At 27.7% G+C, this 16394-nt stretch overlaps 1 protein-coding gene across 3 annotated transcripts in view; it reads right to left on the reverse strand.

Annotated features, from left to right (window-relative positions):
• Positions 1-721: 721 nt before the first annotated feature.
• The window catches only part of LOC142325987 (synaptic vesicle glycoprotein 2C-like), a 33392-nt gene continuing 17719 nt past the window's right edge, over positions 722-16394 (reverse strand). Inside the window, exons 7-11 of one of the 3 annotated variants that reach the window (XM_075368015.1) lie at positions 12736-12908; positions 9825-10168; positions 8046-8205; positions 2351-2478; positions 722-2224 (exon numbers count right to left, since the gene is read on the reverse strand). In XM_075368015.1, the coding sequence (XP_075224130.1) occupies positions 2112-2224; positions 2351-2478; positions 8046-8205; positions 9825-10168; positions 12736-12908 (918 nt within the window). In that variant the 3' untranslated portion in view covers positions 722-2111. Of the gene's footprint in view, positions 2225-2350; positions 2479-6246; positions 6746-8045; positions 8206-9824; positions 10169-12735; positions 12909-16394 lie in introns of those variants that run through there. The other 2 variants (XM_075368014.1, XM_075368016.1) reach the window with 2 other exon arrangements.

Raw genomic sequence — 16394 nt, forward strand, 5'->3', positions numbered from 1 at the left:
AATCATTCCAAAGTGCTTCTAAATTTTGTTTTATAAGCATATTCCTACTTTAGATCTTTGATAGTAATAATAATAGAAACACTAATAATATATTATTGACCATAAAATAAGTTATTACTTTTTTTTTATATTACCTTATATTACTTATATTGATGGAAGGGGATACAAGTTTTTAAAAAATTAGGATTTTAGCCTGTCACAGATAATATGAATGTATACTTCATAAATTCATTAATTTTAATAAATTAAAAATCCATATTTAACTATTAATAACCACTTTTTTAATTATTACAAAGTTGAATACATACAAATTAACAGACAATTTTTGTCTTTTAGTCAATGTAAATTTTTCACTCATATAAATCTTGATATATTATTGAGAAGATAATCAAATAAAGCTGAATTTTATATGATATTATATGTTCAAAATTTTAAATAAAATAAATGTCTATTAAAATTACAATGTCCAGGTTCATCTTAAAAGCCTTAATTACTTTTCATTGTTCAACATCTGCATTACATATTTAATTTTCTTTAAAGAATTTATAAAACAGAGAATTCATTATTTGCAACCATTTGATGAGATCGTATTTCATACAAGTTTGAAGAAATAATTCTATATGTGGATCAATAATAATCTATTCAGTACATTATAATAAAAACACTAGTACTTTATTTTATGATGGATTAAATTAACTAGACTAGAAATGATCAAAAACTTCTATTCAGTTAAAAAATGTATACTTTATTTTACTTTTATCATTAAATACTGTTATACATACATTAGCAATTTCAGATAAAATGTTAAATGTTGTTTGCAGATAATTTTTGTAATTTACAATGTATGCTTATAAAAATAAAATGAAGAATATATTCTTTTAATTAGGTTTTTTTTGGTCAGACATGCAAATTATATCATGTGATTTATTTATTTTGTATAAATTATTTCTTCATTGCTACATTACACGTGTGTGCAATGTATGTGATTTTTTACATGTAAGCCAGTGATGTAAACTGCTTTAACTAAAATATTGTGTCACATATTTTGATAATATAATAATAATAAAATAAATTACAGAAACTGGATGTTATTTGTTATAACACATTAAATTTGTTCTATGTGTATTGTATTGTACAGTACTGAGCATACTGATGCTCAATAAAAAATTAAAAAAGGTGGATGTAATAATTAATCTGAGCAAAATAATGCCATTTGTACTATGGACATTGAAAGGATTAAAACAAGAGAAAGACATAAAATAAAATAAGTTAAATGATAGAAAAAACTATTGAAAAATCTGATGTAAAAGAATATAAAAATCTTAAACATATGTATCTATGACATACAATTTTATATAATCTATGAGATATACTTCATATTATATAGAGTATTTGCTTTCTTTGATTTTATGTCTGGTTGTTTAATGAATTTTTACAATGTGTTAAATTTAGCTTTTGAATTAAAAATATGACTTTACATCAACACTATCAATGGTGCTCTGTAACTCAAAACAGGGATCACCAGGTTTCTGTCCACAACTATCCTCCAAATTATTAAATTTTCATTGTCAGATTCTTCTGTATGTTTCTTCTACACTTATTTCATGAAGTTATAATACAGTAATAATACATGGTATTTTTATTTTATATATGTTATAAATTTCTACTTAAAAATTATTCATATTTTATCCCATGAGCTAATTATTTAATAATTAATTTTAAATTAACTGATTAGTAGGAGTTTTAAAGTAATTCAATGATCAGTTTTTATCTAAGGTATTTTTCTTTTTCATTGATGATTACTTCACTACAAAAGTTTTAAGCTTGATTGTGAGCGTATATTCAAAGAATCAAATTTTTTTAGAATATGAAAAATGCCATGTCTGACCAAGATTTAAACCCAGGACTTTCAAGATGAAATGTTGATATTACCTCCCCACTACTTAGATGAGCAGAGTAGAGTATATTACCTTGTAATTTACTTTATTATTGTTTTTTTTTGTTCTGATTTTTACATATTCTGCTCTTAACTGATAAGAACCAATGATTGGTATTTAGTGGACTTGTTTTATGAGTTATTAAATATTTTCCCAGATTACAATGGATATCAGTTAAACTTGATTTTGTTCTTGGCTTTCACAACCTTCATTAAATTTTGGTTTTTTGCCATTTTCATTTGATTCTGTTGCAGATCCAGGTAAAAATGCCACTAATACTGTACATACTGCAACATAAAGAAAAAAAATCAGTGATGTTAGTTTTAAAAATAGAAAGTAGCTTCTATATGTATAACTATGTAAAACAATATTATTTTAAAAAATGTTATTAAAAAAAAACATATTTTACTAACCTGTTAGTAATGCTATGAAACAGTACACAATAATATTGCATTTTGTATCTAACACAGTACCAACTATTTGACTGGAAATTATTGTACCTAATCTACCTGACAGTAGAGATAAACACACAGCCATCGCCCTGTAAAAAAAAAAATTATAATGATATTTATTGTTTTATTTCATTAATTTAATCTCTGTTATTATCAGTAAAACAGTTATTACCTTATTTATTTTTATTTCAAGATTAAACTGCTTACTGATGGTATTGATTTCCTCTGTGATGTTTTTCAGTTCTTGAACTGATCTTGGTTTCTCTTCATAAAACTTTGTTTTAAAATAATTTCACAGTGTTAAAGAGACTACGTATCTATTTAAACAAGTAAATAAATATTTAATTTTAACTGATATATAAAAATACATAACACAGGTCAAATTAGAAATGGGTAGGTGTGCTACTCAAAAACTACTACTCAAAAATGGTTTGGTCTAGTGGTGAATGCGTCTTCGCAAATAAACTGATTTCGAAGTCGAGAGTTCCAACGTTCAAATCCTAGTAAAGGCAGTCACTTTTATATGGATTTGATTACTAGATCGTGGATACCGGTGTTCTTTGGTGGTTGGGTTTCAATTAACCAATCATCTCAGAAATGCCTGAGACTGCATAAGACTACACTTCACTTACACTCATACATATCATCCTCTGAAGTAATACCGGAAGGTGATTCCCAGAGGCTAAACAGGAAAAAAGTGTGCTACTCCAAATATAAAAAAAGATTGTTCCAATATTTGTCAGAATAGTTCAAGACAAACCATGGTAAAATCTCGGTAAAAGCATGTCACAAAATAAATATTTTTAAAATGAGAATTAAAGTCCACGTTAAAACTTAAAAATAATAAATACATAAACTAGTACTATTACTCAACAACGTTTAGAAAACGCACATTGTTGGGATGGATTGCTGGACCAGTAGAGAGGCAAGAAGAGTATTTCTGCTTTGTAAACATTTTAACATTACTTGTTTTCTGCAATTTACATTCTACATCTTATAATGTTTTACATTATCTCAGCGAGCATTGACAGTTACCAAGAGTTAGAAAATTTTGGTTTCCATCAGTTTTGCAGAATTAATTTTTCCAGCAAATTATTAATTCTCAGCATTCATGTTCTTCTTTCTGGCCCAATTTAAAAATCAAAAGTTCATTTGCAATTTCTCTTGGAGTACTGCCGGCATACATTATCTGCTTCAATTATTTAAATATGGGTATTTTGTAGCCAGCCATTACCAGAATCAGCAGTCCAGCCTTATCATTTTACATACATTGAACAAATGTATAACTCGTCTGAAAAAGTAATTGACTTTCCTTTCCATCCTTATAATTTCATTTGTTTAAAATAGTTTTTTTAAATCATATTTCATGTTTTCTACCAAAATTTTCCCATTATTTTTAGTTTTCTTCCATCTAAAAATCATAATCCTCAGAATTTTCCGCAAAATCTTTTGCATGCAATTTATCTGCTGATCCAAGTTTTCTGTTTTCAATACTGCTCATAACTTTTTTAAATATAGGCAATATTTTATGGTGTATTTGAAAATTGTATACATAGTCTCTTAATGTACATCTTTGAAAGTTATCAATGTTAAATTTTTTTTCATTCTTTTACAAGATTTTCTGGGCGTATTGAAATATTAATTTTCTCCCAATTTATTTAATTCTGTTGTAACTTTACGCTCAATATGGGCAGAGTACAGCAAAGATTAGCTACAAGAATTAGAATTTCTGAACTTAGCATTTCTGGATTTTCTTTATTTATTTTGTTCTAAACGTTCATTACCATACATTTTCTTTAACTTTTTAAAGCCACATCTTGTCCTAATTTGCACTTTAATATTAGCTGAAACATTGCAAAAGTAAGCATTATTGGGAGGACGGTTTAAAAAAGAAAAAGGTTAGTAAAAAGTATTAGTAAAAAACGTGGAAACGAAAAACACAAAATTAACAAGTCGAGTTCAACAAAGCGTCTGGCTTCTTGCTTTTACAGTATCCTGTCGCGGGTACACTACCTCAGACACACTAGGTAGAACTACTTACTTTTCATATGTGTGCACATCTCTTAAACTTCGACAGCTATAAATACATGAAAAAATAAACAAATAAAATAAGCTTTAATAATATAGTTTCGAAAATTCCACTTATTTATGGACAAGGATTTTAGGCACATATTTGTCCTCAAATATTTGTTAAACCAAACAAGTAGAAAATTCAGGTTCTTCTTTGTTAATTTAGTATTAATTAAAAAACCGACAGAATTATATTGGTTCCAAAAAAAAAAAAAAAGTTTAATTCTATTTTTATTAAATTTGTGGGAAGCTGTTTTAAATAGGCCAATAATTTACTAAAAGTAGTAATGCTTTCATAATATTTTTGTCTTATATTGTAGTACAATAATTTATGAAAAATATTAGTATAATATAATAATTTGGCGTACCAAATCAAATAAGAGAATTGCACAGTATAACACAATGATAATTTCATGAAAACCGTCCTTTTATCGATTTAATAGACTGATATATATATATGTCAGCATAGTAAAAATTTAATAATGATGACAACAAAGTTTTATAAAAAACTCTTCAAAGTAAACCTGTACAGTTAGATTTTGTTGAAGACCTTGAACTGTTCGTGGCCCTAAAAACTTCACCGAACTACGTAAAGAAGAGAAAATACGCAAAAAAGGACGTAAAGTACTTAGATAAGTTTACAAACTTACCTGACTTATAAATTTCCCTCTCATTTGAGTTTTTATAATGGTTAAACTCAACTCGTGCCGTGACTGAAATATTTACAAACATGTAATGTTTGAAAATGTTTAATAATTAATTTTATGGAATTCTACGCATTTCATCGGGTAGAGAACCATAAGAAGAGCTGGGAATTGTTAATATTTTGCGAATTTTCTTCCATCGAGAAATCATTTGCACCCACCAGCTCATTGCATCGACCAAACACTAGGGCCCCAGAAAAATGCATTCCTACTGTAATTTGGGTGTGAGCTTCGTTCACCATGCTGGGTGAACGAAGCTCATACGCGACTATTCTCCCAGGTCATCCACGGTCAAACAATTTCTTCCCAGTCTAAAGGATTGGAACGCAACAAATAATTCCATCCATAAATTAAACAAAATAAATGAAACCGCCATTAAAAAAATAGTTACCCGCCCAATAAAACAAAGATACAGCAGCAAAGGACTTTTGTCCAGATTCTGCGGTTAGTAGGGAGATACATAAATCTCCCACTGTTCTTGTGTTCCGTTCCGTTACTAATCTTTAGCCACCCACCCACCAGGTTGGTCCAGTGGTGAACACGTCTTCCAAATCAGCTGATTTGGAAGTCGAGAGTTCCAGCGCTGAAGTCCTAGTAAAAGCATTTACTTTTATACGGATCTGAATATTAGATCGTGGATACCGGTGTTCTTTGGTGGTTGGGTTTCGGTAATTCTCGGAGGCTAAACAGGTAAAAAAAAAAGGGAGAAGGAAAAAAGGGCTTAAACCCACTTGCCTTACTCGTTTACAATTAAAAGTTATAACTTGTGATAGCAGTGTGAAATTAAATACTTAACGAGAATTAACATGCTTACATACAACAGATAAGATACCGTAATAACAATGCTTAATTTATTTTTCATTGCGAATATGAAACTTGAAAAGTTATGTACATGAAACTTCTAGTTTGTAACTTACCTTGTAACTAACAAGATATATCTTAGCAAGAAAATTTCAGAATTAGCGTATTTTTGAACATACATATTTGTATATTTTATTTATTATTCTATGTATTTTTTTTATTATTATACTTCAAAAGAAAAAATTCAGGTAAGATAAGTAAAATTAAATTATTTGTCTTGTTGGATAATTTTTAATGTCATTTTAATTTTAATACTACTATAAATTATCAAGATAAAAACACAATGCCTGAGCTGAAAAAATGTACAGCTTTTCATTTACTCATTTGGAAGATATAGATGACTGCGGTGTAGGTCTACAAGTTACTGATTTGTTTTTTGTTGGCGTTATATCGCATAAACATTCAACTATTAAAAAAAATATATATATATCCATGACCTATTGCGCTTAGCATTTGTATTATTGTATACTATGTTTTAACATGCGAAAAATTCCGGTCCAGTTCCTATCATTGAGTAAAACATTCGTTCTCTTTGTATTTTATGCTGTCACCATTTTTTCATATTTGTATCTTACATAAAGAATTATTTAATCTTTTATCAAAAAATGTCCTTTGGTAGAACTGTACTTTGATGCAAAACAATGGTTCTTTGTCCTAACAACTGGATTTCACTTAGAGCAATAAAATCTCATTTGTTTTTTTGTTTTTAGAAAAAGATCTGCTGTAAGTAAAAAAAAAAAACAAATATTTTATAATGTTACTGTATATTGTCAGAACTGATCATTTGATTTCTTTAAATCTTATTTACATAGAAATAAAACAAGTAATCATAACACAGAAGTTGCTTGTAGCATATAACAGGGAATGATCAAAGCATAGCTGGTAAGGTGTATTACTACTACTCTTGTTAAAATGTTTACGCCTTGTTCCATTCCATGCATTTCTAGAGATTATCCAAAATGATCATGAACCATTTATTGAAATAGATGTTGATACACCATGCAAAATTTGTTCATTGTTTGGAGAAGATCATATAAATGTAGATTATGTAGGATTATGTAAGATCATGGAAATTATAGCTATTTTGGCTTGCAGACAGGTAGTTGATTTATCAAGATGGCATTTGAATACACCCATGAGTTATGCCTAGGTCAAGAAATAATCTTCAGTGGTAATGAAATGTTTAAAATCTGACTTGGTCTTTGCAGAATCTTTTTATAGCTATGGTTTAGAAGATGATTTAATTAGAAAGAAATGCTGGATGTAATTATACTAATTGTCGATAAGTAGTTTAGTTTCTGTTTGATTCTGTTATTTTAGATACCAATTGCAATTATTATTGATGTGTTATTGAATTCATTTATTTTCTTCCTGCCTTATGACAATTAATTTCAGGAATACACCTGATTACAAACAAGTAACTTGAACCAGCCTACTTAATTTAACACTGATATGAAAAAAGATGTTTTAAGAAATATGATGACTAATGTTAGTCAGCTTCATATAGTAGGTGGTTGAGCATGGCTGGAAAACACCCAACATTGGGTCTCTCCCTGCTTGGTTTAGGTTGGTAATTCTAACCTCTAATAGTTAGTAATACTACCTATAGTAGTTCAGCTGATCAGAACGATCAATTGTAGGCAAATTACTGTTCCAACCCATCAAATTGTTAAATATGTTCAAATTTATTATAATAAAGATGCAAATAAAATTGTTTTTTGAACTAATGACCATAACTGTTGATGCCTACTCTTTCATAATAAAAAAAAAAAATTGTTTTTTAAATTGTAGAAATAAAAATAACAATTTTTTTCCTAAAACTTTTTTAATATTCATGTTCTTCCAACATTAACTTACTATATTATGAATTCAAAGTTTGATCTAACTGGCTGAATATAACACATTTATTATGATGTTAAAAATTACTTAATTGAATCAATGATATACAGTGTTATAAAAATGTATAAATATTCTATATTAGTTTTTTTTTTAATCAGAATATTAAAATTGTTGATATTTACCTGAGATTTGTTGGGAATAAGTCAACTACAGCACTGGTAACAACAGGTATTCCTGAACCAGTTAATACTATCATAACTGTTATAGTAGTAAATACATAATCTATTTCATTTAATAGAAGTACTGTTACCGTTGTTAGAACACTGCAGAATGCAAAAGCAGCTGAAAAAATATAAGAAATGACTTAAAAAAATTAAGTTTTTACTTTTTTATAAGTTTTTATAAGTAGAATGATTTCTATTAATTACAAACTTTGTAGGTTATGGATTCCCTTAAATTGAGTTTAATGTTTTTTAAATATCATTAATAATACAATTTAATTCTTTTAAAATTTTTCAAACTTCATTTTTCAATATCCTAAAATAATCAGTGGCTTAATATAATTATTATAAATACTACCTAATAATCTAGGACATAATCCATAAATTATATTTTTCAGTTTTCTGGATATTTTTAATATCATCAAAGTTAGAAAGTTCTTATAAGCTCTTATTTCAATGTCACAGGTGGAACTGATGTTCTTTGAAGACTGTTTGTTATTTGTTTCAAAAACAATATTAAACATAGTATTATTGTTGAAAAACTTACCATAAACTTCCAAACTGTGAACAGTGTGATGTGGAGACAACATTATAGAGATAACATTGACCTCTAGCCAATGGTTACCCCTGGACCAGGTCCATTCTTGACAAAAATATGTTTCTGTGTGCAACCCCATGAAAGTTGAGAAACGTTGGTTCATACATACTCCAAGCAGGCTTAAGAAGTACTTGCTAGACTTTGAATAGTATCTGAAAATGCCAGAGGGAGAATAACATCTTATCTTGTACCCCATGAGAAAATGTGCATGGACTAAATTTTGTTAGCAGAAAGATTGGTGCATTCATCTGGTTTAGTATATGAAGGAATTCATGTAATTGCACTCAATGTTAGATGATTGTGATGATGCAGCCAGACCTAAGTGGTTATCTCATGGCTTGATAATGCCCTGTTGTGTTGGACAAGGGTCACCTTAATCTTATTCATTCACCATACTGTTACTTCACAAGTGGAAACCATCAAGGGTTGCCATCCTGTTGCGTAATATGTTGCTTGACTTTGCAGGTGTAATCATGTGGAGTTTACTTAGTAGGCACATAATTGGTATGCCAAACATATTAATATTGAATTTTTTTTTTTAATGAAGTAATTTTACCTTCATTTGTAATTATATATATATATATATGTTGTAATTAATTGAATCTTAAAAATAAATAAACCCTACCCTGTGAGTTGGGAACCTAGTTGCAGACTCCTCTCCTTTTTTTATTAAAAGTTCCTTTTTCTAAGAATTAGAAAGAAATTCTTGAAAATATTTGCATGGACCATAGCATTTTTGTATGATAGTAAAATTTAAACAAAAGGGAACACAAAGGTCTTTGAAACATGATCTCATAGGAGGAATTTCAAAATTAGACAGATTAATAAAATATGAGAAGGAGCTAAGAGAAATTTGTGGCAGAATATTGTAGAGACAAACTATGTTGTTGAAAAACATACTGAGACATTCAGATTTAGTTAATTAAATAAGAAAGACTGTAGAAGATAAAAACCATAGAGGAAGACAAAGATTTGAATAAATAAATCAGATAATTAATGATAAAGGAGATTGATTTGTTGAGGTTAAAGGATTAGCATAGAATAGAAGTGATAGAGAGTAACTCAAACTGCAAAAAAAAGCAGTCCAAAAAAGCAAAAAAACCAAAAAAAGCAGAAAATATATATTTAAAATTTTAACTTACCTAGAACAAGTTTTCTTGAAAATATTTTCATTAGTAATATAATACATATTAATCCAACGCCAGTTAATAATCCAATAATAGCTGAATTTATATAAACTGAGAAATCAATCATATCATTACAACTTGCAAAGTAACTGTTTTGTATTTTGAATTCATCATCATAATTAATTTTCTCAGAAAAATTGTAATATTGATTAGGGTCTGTTGTACTTTCACTTGAATTTTTCATTGATCTGAAATTCTCTACTGCTTTGCAGAATGTTCCTGGTTGATTAGGATTATTTTCTTTGTACTGTGCAATTCGATTAAATGTTTCTGGTACCCACAGAAACATACCATTGTTACTGAAAAAAAATTGATTGCTTTTTAGAAAATTTAATTAAAATTTGTTTGCATTTATGATTTTATTTCATTTGTGTTACAGGCAAGAATAAAAAGAAACACAAAAACACATTTTCCAATTTTTAGTCATTGAAAATGTATTATGATGAAATCTATTATGAATTACTTGTGTTTTACATGACATTTTGAAAGTTGTGTACATATTTTATAATGGTATTTTCATGATTTAAATGCTTGAGTAGATAAATATTTGAATTATTAAATGTGTTTTAACTTTTTGTTAACAATTTATTATATTATTATTAAAGAAGTTTGAGAAGTAAGTGTTTCAAAGGATTAAAATTTCTAATGAAATGGTTATTTAGCGTTGTAAAAGAAATACCACTAAAAATACAGACCAGAAAAATGGTAAAAATAAAGCACTATGTAATTAAAATATTCATTACCAATTTAACAAAACTTATGAGAAAATATGTAAATAATAAGTAAAGAATTATTATTATTAAATTTACAAGGAAAGATATTAAAAGTAATTTAGATGCTTTTTTACTACAGTAAAAATTTATTACAGTAATTTGTAGTAATTTACTACAGTAATGGGAAGGGTATAATGCCTAAGGCTTCTATAAGCCCAGATTTAACACCAATGGTCTATTTGTTGTAGGGGCTATATTAAATGTAGTGTATTTAGAAAAACATTACAGTGTAAAACATTTTCTTATAACACAATTCTGTATTACAATCTTCCAAAATAAAATATACTCTGATAAATTTAACTTACTTTTTCCAATTTTCTCTTTAAAAAGCTTTCTCTATAATTATCTTATTATACCTAATAGTAGCAGTTTTATATACATTCTTACAAGTGAACACCCAATGTTTCATGCAGATGAGTCAGATTTATAGTAAGGTAACCAAAAGGATACTTGAATAAAAAGAAGAAGAAAGGAAATTAAAGACATGAGAAGTAATTGACTTCACATAGAAAAAGCTGTTTTGAGATTATTTTCAGTTCTTTTTAAATTAAATTAATCTTCTTATCTAGTTTTAAAATTAGACATTCTTTTCTATTTGAAGAATTTCAGCATTCCTATTACATGCCATTAGTTAAATTATAATTTCAATATTGGCATGTTTTATAACTCATTTCTCGTGTCTAAAAAAAACAAACAGTAATTGTAATTGAGCTTCAGTTTGATGTTACAATATATTAAAAAAGGGTGAATTTTTTATAAAAATTAATTGATCATTTCTTTTTTTAATATCTTTTTGAAGATTAAACAGTATTGCCTAATAAGGTTAATGATAAAGGAAAAATGCTGCAATAATTAATAATATAAATAAATACATTGCACTGATATAGGTTGCTAAAATACAGATATTGGATAGAGGTACTAATACTGACCAAAAGAGAAATAGAAAGTAAATAGTTGTAAATGAATTGATCTTGAGGTAAGAGATCAAGAATGGAAAGTACCAAGACACAAAACATAAAAACATGTTGCAAGAAACATATACAATTAATGATATGGATCCCCAAAATAAAATGAAAGTGTGTAAGAGAAAACAACAAAAACTTATTAAGAATAGCAGAAAAAAGACATCTGAAAGATGTATTGGTAAGAGTAGAATGATTTATGGTAGAAATCCTGACCAGAAAAGAGAGGGAGAGAAAGATACTTTTATCTGGATGTAAATTTAAAATATCATAGTCCTTTTGCAAGAACAAGTAAATGGCTGCAGCAATGAAATAAGAAGAAATAGACATTACTGTTTTACAAGAGTTGTTTTACTGTTTATTTTCAAGGGATTTGGAAGCCTGACTTTACAAATAAGTACTGCTAATTAGTGATTAAGCCTCTTGAACAATCACTAGATAAGAATCACTTTCTAAAAAAGTTGATAGAAATCTACCCCTACCAATCTGTACAAAAAATACACTAGTTATATACATGGCCTCACATATTATAGCGATCTACTTGTTAAAAATCCAAACTGGGGGAAAAAGGGATCAAGAATTATGAGGAGTTGAATGAATTACCCTTGGAACAACCACAGAACAAGGCAAACCTTGCCCAAAGAGAATAGCTTGTAAACACCCTCATAGCAGGTACGTATTATTCTCATAACACAGGAAATTAGACAATTTTATAGAGGATGAGGGCAACATCTTACTGATGATTTATACATTAATCAGCTTAAATACATGCTGGAACAAAAATTATTTTTCTCCTAATGATAAATATCCAAAAACATGCTGAAGCTCCTTAAATAGAATCCTGCTCATTTCAATAATTATGAATTTTATTTACAGTCTAGCTATAAATTATTCATCCAGATTCTCAGAATGAGATAGAGAAACCATTTTGATTGTAAAAGCCAGTTGGTAATGATGATTACTGGTATTTGTGATTACTAGTATTAATGACTTGTGAATAGCTTTCTTGTTGCCTACTTAGCTAAGAAATTTAATTTTGTTTATTTTCTTATGTAAAGCTTCTGCATGCATGTGTTATTTGTGATATGTGTGGTGTTTTTTATGTTCATTATTATATGATTACATACCCACCAAAAGTACAGTATAAATTGCATTGTACATATTAATGCAAAATTGAAATTCAGAGGCTTTTTAAATAGAGGAACTGTTTGATGCCACATCTGAAGTAAAAATGCTGTTATTTTCATTAAGTCACGGTTAGTTTTTGTAACTTTTTCTCTTTCGTCAATTACTACATGGTTAACCTGTGAAAAGTAAATATTTTTATGTGTATGTTAAACAAAATAAAAAATTGTACTGGATTACAGTTAATTCTCTTGCTTCCATAGGGAATTAGAAAACGTTCCTTGTAATTCTTATAGATTTCAATAATTCAGTTTAACTAGTTTACATGGAAATATATTATATATAAAACTTATTTAATTTTTCTTTTTTTGATTTTTTTTAAATAGCAGTTTCGTATTATTCAAGGTCTGACAGTAAGTTTTTGAACCCATTTTAATAAATTTACTTTGTTTTGTTGATGATAATCGATAAAATTCCTGTCAAAAAAATCCTTTCCTTCAGTGTAAAAGCCCTATGTACTTCTCAAAGCAGTTTGAAAGTGGTTTCCTGGAATGCCTTTTAACAGTGCAATCAAATTACTTTTGTTGTAAAAATATTTCTTTTAATGTAGAAAAGAGATAAGTCCACTGTAGCAAGATTCATTGAATAGAAAGGTTGTCCCAATCTTTTTTTTTTTACTAACTATATTCCTGTTGCTCTTTTGCTGAGAAAAGTTTAGATTAAATTTTTCATAAAATATATTAAGTCTACTTGAGTGTGTCCATGTCTTATGAATTAATGGGAATGCATAATTTTTTTTGATATAGAAAAATTTACATAATATCTAAATACAAAAGTTAATAAAATTGTATTGTGAGGATTTTATTAATGTGTATTATGTTAAATGAAGAGATTTTAAGTGGTTTGTAGTTTTATAAACAAGAAAAAGACTAAAAAGGATATACAATTTAAAAGTGTATGATAGTAGTTTTTTTTTGTATGTTAGCGTGGTTCATTTGGATGGCAGCATCTAGATGAAGACTGATAAAATTAAATTTATAAAATCTGTTTAAGGGTTTACCAACTAGAAATTATTCTAGTGAGATCAGGAACATATTGGTTGAGAAAAACAGAGACTACCCTGGAGTAGTCATACAAGAACTGAGAACCTCTGTTAATGCATATTCAGGAAATTTTGGAAGAGAGAGAGAGGGATCTCTCTCTCTCTCTCTCACACTGTCTTTCCAGAAGAAAGGAGGATAAGATCTTTTCATTATTACCCAGTGGCAAGGTCTAGAAAAAAATGAAGAAACTGGCACAGGTACAGCTATTTTTGCAGAGTTAAATGAAAAAATTAATATTTGTTTATTGTAATTACACCTCTGGAATTGTCGCAACAGTATCTTTTTAATATACAAAAACAATAAAATATCCTCTTATCAGAATGGTAACATTGCTATGAGACAATTTGATATCTATCAGAAGCACAGAATAATGAGTTCAAAAACTTATGGGAGGCCTTGTATAATTCAAATACTTAAAAAAAAGAAACTTACATACACTCTCACACTTTACCATAAACTTACTAACAATTTATTAATATTCATATTTAATAAAGTTATTCCAACATCCATGGGTTGAAATCACTCTGCAGAGACAAAGCTAACTGAAATCATATAACATTCTCTAGAATAAGTTAGTATTTGTTTGGTGTAGTTTCTTAATAATTATACTATGTTTATAAATAATAGTTTTAACATGAAAGTTGTTTAAAAGATTTATAATTATTTCAAATTCTTATTTTCTGAAAATAATTGCATCAGTGTAATTTAGTTGCATAATGTATGCCATTAAAACAAATTGATTTTAAAACAACCATTAGCTGGAGTTTAAGCACTCAGTATTTTGCAGTACTCGTAATGATCTTATTATAATCTTCCTTAATAAGTAATGTCTAATTATTGTATATATTATAGATGATGATTAACTTTGTGAATGTTAACAAAGAACAACAATATATTGATCAGATTCATGGTAATGTCTTGCAGGGAAAAAAGGAAGCAGGTGAAGTATTCATTAACTGGAATTAGGATAGTCCAAAAGTTACATAGCAACAAATATAAATCTATATGAATTAAAGAATCAAATTTAGAAATATATAATTCTAGAATTCTAGATTATTTGATTTTAATTGTGTAGATCATTTTGAAATTGTTTTAAACAACTAAAAAAATAACATCTTAAGATAATTTTTACTGTAATTTTAAGTTTATTTTTGGTTTATTGAAGCTGCATTTTTTATAGGCAATGAGTAAACACATTGACAAAGACGTATGTTTTTTAACTGTGAAATAAAACAACATTTTCATTAACTTATTATTGTAATGTTGAGGATTATTTCAAGAATAATTCAGTTATTAAAATGGATATTTTCATTGAAATCTGAAAACCGATATTTTTCACGATCACAATACTTCCTTTACTTCGTACAAGGAAGTAAAAATAATGCAGAGACACAACATTAAAAGACTTGCTGAGTGTGAGATAAAGCTTTCTGAATTGAGGGAATATGCAAGAATGTATTATTTCCTTCATTTCAGAGCTCAATAGATGTATCTTTTATTATTTTTCTCATTATTTTTTTTTTTTATTTATATAAAGTTCAAGTTTTTTCTTCTCTAAAATACAATTTTTTTTCACCTACACAAATTTTAAATAAAATTAATATTTTAAAAATATTTTGACAGCAAAAGATAAAACGTTTGCAAATTCTGCTTAAACCATAGATTTTTTGAAGTTGGTGATAAATTAAGAATAGATTGTTGTAATTTAAATTTATAGCTAATTTTTAAGTTAGAGTTAAAAGAATTCAAAAAAATTTTATTTTTTACTATAGTAGCATACAAATTAATAAGAACACAGGGAATTTTTTTTATATCTATGTTGTAGGTACACTGCTTGACCACACTCATTCTTTAAGTTGCCTGTGTTATGTCAGGTTATTGTTCTTTGGCTGTTTAACAATTTTCATGTTATAAATGGTGTTTTGTAAAAGTTAATTTCGTTTTTTATTACAAAATCCTATTTTCTTATTTTTTTCTGAATATTAATATATATTAATATTAATCTGAATATTAATTTTTGTTTTGAATATTAATAATGGACATAACTCCAAGAAAACATTCAATAATTATTTCTCTTTCTGAGCATACCAGTATGATACGACATATAGCTTTTGAGTGTGGTGTTAGACTAGGGACAGTGAATGCTATTTTAAAGAAATTTAAAGAAACTGGTTTCTTTTAACCTCAAAGAAAAGGCAAATGTAGCCGTAAAAAAAAATTCTCCAACACAGAATCAATTATTAGTGAGAAAAAGTAAACTTGAACCAAAATTATCTGCTGTAAACTTAAATTGAGAATTAGCAGCCAGTGGAACAAATTTACATGTAACAACATTTAGACACCGACTTACTGCAGCTAGATGGAAAGCTCATAGGCCAGCTAAAAAGCAGCTTTTAACACCTGTAATGTGCAAAAAACTACTTTTTTGAGCCAAAGGACATGCTAACTGGGCCAAAGAAGACTGGACAAATTTTTTTTCGATGAGTCACATTTTTATGTTCAGAGGCAAAGGGTTCCATATGTTAAAAAAGCTTCAAATGAAAAATTAAAATACCCGAAAAT

The sequence above is a fragment of the Lycorma delicatula genome, chromosome 6, assembly GCF_047948215.1.
Source record: "Lycorma delicatula isolate Av1 chromosome 6, ASM4794821v1, whole genome shotgun sequence".
Classification (NCBI taxonomy): Eukaryota; Metazoa; Arthropoda; class Insecta; order Hemiptera; family Fulgoridae; genus Lycorma; species Lycorma delicatula.